This window comes from Zea mays, chromosome 1, assembly GCF_902167145.1.
Source record: "Zea mays cultivar B73 chromosome 1, Zm-B73-REFERENCE-NAM-5.0, whole genome shotgun sequence".
In the NCBI taxonomy this organism is placed as follows: Eukaryota; Viridiplantae; Streptophyta; class Magnoliopsida; order Poales; family Poaceae; genus Zea; species Zea mays.
This window is the reverse complement of record NC_050096.1, coordinates 231,814,863-231,822,526: the sequence shown is the minus strand read 5'-3', so window position 1 is coordinate 231,822,526 and position 7,664 is coordinate 231,814,863. Positions and strand designations below refer to the sequence as shown.

Below are 7,664 nucleotides of genomic sequence, written 5' to 3'. Positions count from 1 at the left end.
TGTCTATGTTATCATTTATATTCCTCATAATCCATTCTTCATCATCGTTTGCCATGTTTATGAAGGTATGTCCTTCATAACCTTCGTTCAAAAGTCATTATATCCTAAGAGAAATAATGTTCCGAAGAACGAAGGACATTATAAAATTAACATTTTCTGTGTTGCCTTGTTCTTAACTCATAGCATTTGAGAATAAGTCTCCAACAAGCGGAATGCTGCAGCGTTTTAAGGAATGGTGTGTGTAATTTCTGTCTGAGTGATTTTTTATCTCTCTTTTAGCGTTTTTGTTTAGGATGGACGGTGTTATCTGCTCTTCTTTATACGTGGTTTTCTTTCCTTTTCCCTATATAATATATTTTGCCACGACAACTCCCTTACCGTGCTTTCGAAAAAAATGTACACATAAACAAGATATAGTAAACGTCGTCCTCATTCATTATTATACTTATAATAATTTGTTGTTTCCCTTTCGATTTTTCAATCATCTAGCTTTTCGTCCCTTTTGTCTCCCACGAGTCCACGACGACGATCGGCGAGCCAGTCCAAGACCGCAAGAGGCCAAATCCAATCGCGAACCACCGCCGGCGCCATCGTCTACGTCTACTACCTGCTCCCGCCCAGAGGCCGCAGCATCCACCACTCGAGGACTTGCAGAGTCTGCAGCAGCAGCTTCAGCTGGCCAGACTCCGTCCGCCGATCAACACACGGGCACAACGCCTCCCGTTTCCTCGTTTCGAGGCTGCACCGCGCCGCCTCCAAGACGCCGGGAGCCTCATCGCCTCCTCTGGCGAAAAACCGCTTCTCTCCGGCGAGCTGCCTCCGTTTCCGGGTGATCGAGTCTACGCGCGCATCGCCTCTTCCCAAGGCAGGATAGGATCCCTTATCGGCCTGACGCGATTCGTGGATCCGACGGCGAGGTCTGCGCCGTCCACAGGCCACAGCTTACAGCACCGCTCCTCCCCTCTCCTTGTCCTTACTCTGGCAGCGCAACCCTCCCTGCTTCGACTGTCCTTTTTTTCCACATGGAGACTCACTAGACTACTAGAGTTGTCCCTCCGCTAGCCGCACGGATCATCTCCGTCCTCACCTATTCTCTCTCTCTCTCTCTCTCTCTCTCTCTCTCTCTCTCTCTCTCTCTCTCTCGCTCGCTCTGCAGGTCTTGGAGGTAGTGCCGTCGACGAGGCATCTCCACCCCTCCGGCGAGCTCCCCTTCCAAAAAGTGGTGAGGTAAGCCTGCTCCCATTCCTTACCTTTAGTCTCGTATAGGTGTGAATATCTCGTGTAATTCTTCTGAAGACAAAACTCACAGTTGACGATTAGAAGTTTAGAACTATGCAAAACTACGACGATCATGTATGTACTTCCACTCGCTGAATCAGACATGACCAGTTGTTTTGCTTTTCTTCAGGAAAAGATAAAATAAAAAAAGTAAGACTATATTCATGATTCTCAGACTCTGAACCATGTCGGTGTTGTCTCTAGTATACTTGCTTTGTTATGTGTAGCACAGGGTTATGCTGAGCTGTGTAGCGCATGGATAAGAGATCGTTTTGGTTCTATTTTCATTTTCATATATTACTTCACGCGTACCTTTAAATTCCTAATTTCAATTTATCCTTGATTAAAATGTTTACGAATTGTTCTCCACAAATCATTACAAGACTAAAGAAAAGCGCAGGGATGCTACAGGAAACAATTTGCCCTACGTAAAGAACAATAGGAAACACCTTAAGGTAAACCGGGACTCTCCCAGATTAACCAGGATTGATCAAACATTCAGTAGGGCCTTTAATCTTATGAATGAAATAAGGTAACTAAGAAAGAACCATGGTAAATTCATCAAGATTGAGCAAAGTTCCTTTTCAAAACACCTTTATTCATCAGAAATAAGGTAAAGGATCAAGTATTCCAGATTAATGCCCAGGGTGTCTCCTATTGCTCTCTCAGTAGGACAGATTGTTCATTGTAGCCTCTCTGCATCCTTCCTTAATCTTATATGACAATTTGTGGGAAAAAGTTCCAAAAATGGAATGTTTATAACTTGGTTAATTCCAGTGCATCTTATATATATAGTATGGCTTAAACATCTCATCTAACCTTTCTCAGGCAGTGCTTTGGATATTAGCTTTTGCATTTTAGTGGATCGGTACTCCCAGGGGTTATGCATGACAGCCCCTGTGGCTCTTCCAAATGATCGAGCAGCAGTCTCCCATTCTGCAAGGGTTGACTTATTCCGAGACACTAGTTGCAACATAGAAAAGGAGGTGTTGGCCAGTATGGGAAATGACCAAGATTCGACTGCTGCTGGAACAAATCCTGGTTTCAGAGTTGGGGAGATCAGGTTTGGCAATGGAGATGTTTATTCTGGCACATTGTTGGGGAACACACCAGAGGGTTCAGGCCAGTATCGCTGGTCAGATGGTTGCACCTATGACGGTGAGTGGACGAGAGGGATGAGGCATGGGCAAGGAAAGACGCAATGGCCATCTGGAGCCACCTATGAGGGCGAGTATTCTCGCGGCTATGTATACGGTGAAGGCACCTATACGGGTCCAGATAAAATCATCTACAAGGGACGGTGGAAGTTGAATCGCAAGCATGGGCTTGGATATCAGACATATCCAAATGGAGACACGTTTGAAGGTTCGTGGATTCAGGGAGAAATAGTAGGTCACGGGAAGTACACATGGGCAAATGAGGACACTTACGTTGGCAACATGAAAAGTGGCAGGATGTCAGGGAAAGGAACTCTTACATGGAAAAATGGGGACTCATATGAGGGTAACTGGATAGATGGCATGATGCATGGGTATGGAATCTATACATGGAATGAATGCGGGTATTACATTGGAACATGGACAAGGGGACTGAAGGATGGGAAAGGTAAATTCTATCCGGAAGGTTGCAGAGTTCCTGTTAACGATGAGCTGTATATCAAAAATCTAAGAAACCGTGGTGTACTGCCTGATATTAGAAGGCAGAATCATGGCTCACGCATACTTCACTCTTCCTCGGTTGACATGGGGAACATGAAGGTTGGTATAACCAGGCAATCTTCAGATGTTTTGTACAAAAGGAATCCAACTGAGCAGCCTCCTTTGAAGAATGTGTCTTTGGAAAGACGGTGGAGCCTTGAGGTGGCTATTGAAAAGTTTATTGGCCATGAATCGATTGAAAGTTCTGGTCAAGAAAGCTTGGAAAACTTGAGTGATTCTCGTATGCCCATACTGGAAAGAGAATACATGCAAGGCGTTCTAATCAGTGAGGTGGTTCTTGACAGGAGTTTTTCAGACTCCTCAAAGAAGACAAAACGCCGCCAGAAGAAAATGGTAAGGGACACAAAAAGGCCTGGAGAGGCGATAATTAAGGGACACAGAAGCTATGATTTAATGCTCAGCCTGCAGATTGGAATCAGGTAGCACCTCCTGAGATCATGGTTTCAGTTTGCATTCTTTTTTTCTGTTCATTGTTTGTTCAGCTATTACTAGCTTAGCTACTCCCTAATGAGTGTTCTTGTTTATAGAATAATCCTCTCTTGGAACCATATAATAGGTTCCTTGTCATTAGGCTCGTGGAACTAGTGATGTATTTTTGAAAAATGGCTGGTATCATTTATTCATTTAGCTTCTAGCTAGAGAGTAATGATGTAAGGTTTGCTTGATGTACTAGCACCAGCAAATAGGGTTTGCTTTAAAAAAACAAAAGATTGTATCTCTCATAAACACATTACAGATATGGTTTGGATCATTTAAAATATGTGGTGCCATTTGCATGGTACATTGAAAGGTATGAACTAATGCAGTAGTGGTTAGTTGGTTACTGCATTAGTTTCTTACTGGCTCCAAGCTTGCAACCTGCACTTTTCGTGTTAGGAACTGCTAGCTTCTGCAACGTACATTTTCTTTAATTAAATCCAGGGTATGATGTTTACAGATTGTTTTAGGTATATTTGAAATCGGCAATGGTTTTTTGTACTTAGGTACACAGTTGGGAAGATTACACCAATTCAAAAACGTGAAGTTCATGCTTCAGATTTTGGACCAACAGCAAGTTTCTGGATGAATTTCTCAAAAGAAGGATCTCGGCTTACTCCTTCACATTCAGCGGAAGATTTTAAATGGAAAGACTACTGTCCCATGGTTTTCAGGTCTGCATCCCTGACATTTATGCAAATATGTGCATCTAAAAAAATATGATGTCCTTATTCACTGCAAATCGAGTGACCTTTAGATGGTGTTTTGTTTGTCGAAATGTAACGCAGTTCAATTACAGCCGGTATGGAATCACGTTACGAGTGTTTGTTTATGGTGGTTTGTAATCAAATCACAGTGTAATCAGATACCAGTCCTACAGAAACTTGTTACCGGTCCTCTCCCGAGTAATTAGAAAATGTTTCAAGTTCCTCTATCAGATAACGTTATCATAGGGAAACCAAACAAATGTTGCTTTCTATTTCATGGTAATAGATAGCACTGTTAGCTGATTACATTAGTGTTACCATTACATTTTCTGAACCAAATGCCACCTAATTCTACACAAATTTGTTCATCGCGACCTCTTGTTGACATATTCTTGTTGTTTCTCCTGACTTAATTTATAATGTTCTTTCTGTTCCAGACTCGTACTTTAAAACACAGTATCAATCCAATCTTGTAGGAATTTGAGAGAGATGTTCAAGATTGATGCTGCAGACTATATGATCTCCATATGCGGAAACTCTGCTCTTAGGCAACTATCTTCCCCTGGAAAGAGTGGAAGTGTCTTTTTCTTGTCACAAGATGATAGATTCATGATTAAGACTCTCCGAGAATCTGAAGTGCAGGTCCATTTTCTGTTTACACTACAGGGATTGTATTTCTTAGCTGTCACGATTGTTGGATAGTTTGTGCATGTATAGTGCGGCCATTTGCCTTGGAAGCAAAATTGAACTTTTCATGACTCTATACTATCCTGTAGGTTCTTTTACGAATGCTTCCAAAGTATTATGATCATGTCCGTACCTATGAGAACACCCTCATAACCAAGTTTTTTGGCCTCCACAGGGTGAAACCTTCTAGTGGCCAAATGGTAATGATTTACATGAGCATCAAATTCATTTAAGGTTTCTTTAGTTTAGTTTTTACCCTCCCTTTTTAATGATATCTGCAAACTGCAGTTCCGGTTTGTTGTAATGGGAAACATGTTTTGCACTGAATTGAGAATTCACCGGAGGTTTGATTTGAAAGGCTCGTCTTTAGGCCGCTCTACTGACAAAATTGAAATTGACGAGAACACAACTCTGAAGGATTTGGATCTTAATTATTCCTTTTATCTTGAACCTTCCTGGCGTGAGGCTCTACTGAAGTGAGCACGTTTTCTCTAAAAATCATGTTTCTTATGTGTTCTGTTATGTGGTCACATTACACTCATCTCAGATACTGTTCACTGTTCTTCAGGCAGATTGAAACAGATAGTGATTTTTTGAGAACACAGCGGATAATGGATTACAGCCTACTGCTTGGTGTCCATTATAGAGCTCCACAGCACTTGCGGACACGTGCATCTTATCACCGGAGCATGGCAGCAGATAGATTGACCGTTGTTTCTGAAGAAGGTAAGGAGTAAGGGCACGCCTAACACCTTCCATAAAATGTTGCTCTGTATAATATCTGTTGCACATCTCCATGAGTCTTAAGGAAAATACTCATTGATTCGTTTCAATAGGGAAGTATATATAGTCTCTGTGTCCAGCTGGAGCTGTAGGCTGTAATTGCCAAGCTAATGACCATTTTTAATTCATTTTTGTTCGAGAGAGGAACTCGAACAATGCATTCCAACATCCAAAGTTGCCTGGAAATCCTTAGCATGCTGCATAGTCCTAAACTTACTATTGATCTGGAACAGCCAACACCTCTTTTTCTTTCTTTAACTTGTCCATCACATGCATTTCCCTGTTAAGTTCTTTTTGAATACCCTTGCGCTCATGTTTAGTCAAAATTGGTTGGCACAGATGCTCAGGAGGAGGATGCCCTTAGCCATCCAGAAGGATTAGTCCTGGTTCAAAGCAGTGGCGAGAACAGTGTTGTTGTTGGTCCTCACATAAGAGGCAGCCGTTTGCGTGCATCGGCAGCTGGATTTGGCGAGGTAGACCTGCTGCTGCCTGGTACCGCCAGGTAATTGTTTGTGGCTCAGATACTTTGAGTGGCTTTGTGGAAATTGTGTTGCATTGGCGGGGAGCTACAGCAGCTTCTTTTATTTTATTTTTGTAATGCCTTTCTTGTGTTTGTCAGGCTTCAGATCCAGCTAGGAGTTAACATGCCTGCAAGGGCAGAGCAAATCTCCAAGGAAGACGGAAGCAAATCATTTCGCGAGGTGTACGATGTCGTGCTTTACCTGGGCATCATTGACATATTGCAAGAGTACAACAAGTCAAAGAAAATCGAGCACGCTGTCAAGTCCATGCAATATGACTCTGTCTCCATCTCTGCCGTCAACCCCCGGTTCTACTCGGAGCGTTTCTTGAAGTTCATCCAGACCGTCTTCCCCGAGAATTCATAGCTCATGAGTCAATACTTGTTCGAAACATGAGACCTGATGATTCCCACGGCAGTCCCTGTCTCCAAAATTGGAACTTGCATGCATCAGAAAAGCATTAGTCCCTTCTTTGATGAACTGTCAGGAGGAATGGGAATGGCTGACAAGATGAGGTTCGTGAGGGCTATTGTGCAGAAGCAAATAGATCTCATCTTTCTTTGGTTTTGTCCCCAGCCCCTGCGATCAGCCGGCCCGGCTGGCTTCCCTCTTCCCTGAGTAGGCCGTAGGCGTGGCATACTGCCCCCCACCTGCGAAAAGATTTATAAATAAAAGTTAACGGCAGGAAGATTTGGGGTCGGCACTCGGTGGCTTAGCTGGCTGTTGGGAGTCCGGGAAGGGAAAACTGGCAGCACCAGATGAGCATTTCTCGGTGGAGAGTTGTTTCTAAGAACAGGTAGCGGTGTTGTTGAGTTTCTTAACGGTAGTAATGGCGTCAGTACTCGGTCGCCTGAAAATCTACAGAGGAGTCATTTTCCTGGCTGCTGCGAACTGGAGTGGTATAGTAGTCGTGGTTTCTTGTAATTACGTAGCTGTTGGCTGAATCGATCATGGACCTTAGTGCCCAAGAAGACAGAAGCCCAATTTCAGTAAACTAAGCCGGAGGAGAAAACTCATCAGCCAGCACCGACTCATCCAAAGTCCTTGTAATGGGGGAAAAGAGTGATATATAGAGAGACAGTAGCGTGCAAGGAAGATGTAGACGCAATGGGCCGATAATATTCTTGAATTGCGTTGTGTGATTTTGATTCCTATCTCTTTGTCGTTGGTACCTACGACACGTCCGTCTTGATGTTTGAAACAGATGGACGTCGTCATGGCGCACCCATGCCGCAGCCGGATCCTGGAAAGATGAGACGATTACATGCGTTCCCGCCCGGGTTTGTCCAGAGCTTTGTAGCACCGATTCTTTACTTTTCCGTAGTTGCATTTGTATCCTCATTTTCCTTTCTATATATATCCTTTTGGACGGCGAGAGGCTAGCCAGCCGCGTCGCATCGTTGAGCAACCTCGTGCATGCTGTGCAGTAACCTGCTGGTACGTGGTGGGTTTCACACAGCCAACCGCGGCCTGGTCCAATCAAACGCCTTCTT

General features: G+C 43.6%; 1 protein-coding gene across 2 annotated transcripts; it reads left to right on the top strand.

Annotated features, from left to right (window-relative positions):
- Positions 1-530: 530 nt before the first annotated feature.
- Positions 531-7,323, top strand: LOC103643394 (phosphatidylinositol 4-phosphate 5-kinase 9). Of its 2 annotated transcripts, XM_008666567.4 has the most exons (10): positions 535-917; positions 1,157-1,227; positions 2,107-3,415; positions 3,980-4,147; positions 4,657-4,822; positions 4,957-5,067; positions 5,156-5,343; positions 5,436-5,593; positions 5,990-6,152; positions 6,270-7,323. In XM_008666567.4, the coding sequence occupies exons 3-10, from the start codon at positions 2,166-2,168 to the stop codon at positions 6,535-6,537; spliced, it is 2,472 nt and encodes an 823-aa protein (XP_008664789.1). In that variant the 5' UTR covers positions 535-917; positions 1,157-1,227; positions 2,107-2,165; the 3' UTR covers positions 6,538-7,323. The 2 variants fall into 2 exon arrangements, with proteins under 2 accessions (XP_008664790.1, XP_008664789.1); XM_008666568.4 differs by having other exon boundaries at positions 531-1,222.
- Positions 7,324-7,664: the final 341 nt, after the last annotated feature.

Bases quoted from the DNA above. Each gene is read 5' to 3' on its own strand.
- LOC103643394 (XM_008666568.4), top strand. From the start codon at position 2,166: ATGACAGCCCCTGTGGCTCTTCCAAATGATCGAGCAGCAGTCTCCCAT. The intron at 5,068-5,155 runs GTAATGATTTAC...TGCAAACTGCAG, and splicing joins AACCTTCTAGTGGCCAAATG to TTCCGGTTTGTTGTAATGGG. The intron at 5,344-5,435 runs GTGAGCACGTTT...ACTGTTCTTCAG, and splicing joins TGGCGTGAGGCTCTACTGAA to GCAGATTGAAACAGATAGTG.